The sequence below is a fragment of the Diaphorina citri genome, unplaced genomic scaffold (assembly GCF_000475195.1).
Source record: "Diaphorina citri unplaced genomic scaffold, Diaci psyllid genome assembly version 1.1 scaffold3734, whole genome shotgun sequence".
NCBI classification, from domain to species: Eukaryota; Metazoa; Arthropoda; class Insecta; order Hemiptera; family Psyllidae; genus Diaphorina; species Diaphorina citri.
The window spans coordinates 16,542-17,665 of NW_007381134.1; the positions used below are offsets into that span (position 1 = coordinate 16,542).

The 1,124-nt window shown below is 33.4% G+C and overlaps 1 protein-coding gene across 1 annotated transcript in view; it reads right to left on the reverse strand.

Annotated features, from left to right (window-relative positions):
- LOC103520522 (tetratricopeptide repeat protein 21B-like) overlaps window positions 1–961 on the reverse strand; it is a 2,863-nt gene extending 1,902 nt beyond the window's left edge. Inside the window, exon 1 of the mRNA XM_026831600.1 lies at window positions 849–961. Within this exon, the coding sequence (XP_026687401.1) occupies window positions 849–958 (110 nt within the window). The 5' untranslated portion in view covers window positions 959–961. The remainder of the gene's footprint in view (window positions 1–848) is intronic.
- Between the last annotated feature and the right edge of the window lie 163 nt (window positions 962–1,124).

Sequence of the window (1,124 nt, forward strand, 5' to 3'; positions counted from 1 at the left end):
TTAATTAAAAAATTAAAAAAAAAAAAAAAAAAAAAAAAAAAAAAAACAAATTGTGAATAACGACGAATTTGAATTACTTATTTACATGTAGAAAAAAAATAAATAAATAAAAATAAACAAAACAAAGTTTTCGATTAAATTTTCCCAAGTCCGGGATACAAGAATGTAAAAAAATAATATATAGTAAAAAAAAAAGTTGTTTGATTCATAGGTAGAAGGAACGGAGGTCTTCTTTTCCCGAAAATCCCGAATTTTTTGAAAGCGGTTCCATTCTAAGGTAGATAGAACCTTGAAAAAGAGGGAACTGTAACAAGGTCTTATCGTCCCGACTTCGATCAAAGAAAGACGATAGGAGAAAGCCAGTCGTTCCTCGACCTTGACCACTAGACCTTATCTGTTGAGGATAAACTTTGCGCCTTGTAGGGAATCAAAACCGCAACCTAGCGCTAAAATTACGCGAAATTTGCTTCAGGGTGTGTTTATGTACTGGGCTGAGATAGGCCATTCTCGGCCTTTGAGCGTGTAAAGTTGGCGGGAAATTCGAAATTTTGATTTTTTTTCCGCAACTTGTACAATCTGAATTCATTTTTTACTTTTTATCTCTAGTTTGCACGTTTATATTATACTTTTCATTTATATTAGATATTAAGAACAAGCGAATTACAAAGCAAACAATATTAAATATAAAATAAATTTTAAAAATTGCCGCCGGGATAGCTATCTCACGTCGTCCGAGCTCATCCTAGCCCGGTACATAAACACACCCTCAGTCTGACTTGAGAGCGAGAATTTTCGTTCATAAAACGGCTTGTAAGCATTGTGCTTTTACTTGCGCATTGATCTATTACCTTGTTCCTTCATTCTGGGCGAGATGTGTGAACTCATTGAGTGCCATTTCAAACTCAATACGATCATGTGAGGCACACCGTATGAAGTTAGTCAGCAGTTTACATGACATATCCTAAATGGTGGGGTTTTAAGACTATAATTAATCAAAATAATTGATAAGAAACTAAAAAAATCGTTTAAAAAAATGAAACATCATTAAAAAAATGTCATAAGTGGGTCTCGATCAATACATTGTACATACATACATTACATACAGTTGTAGCATGCATTTTCAT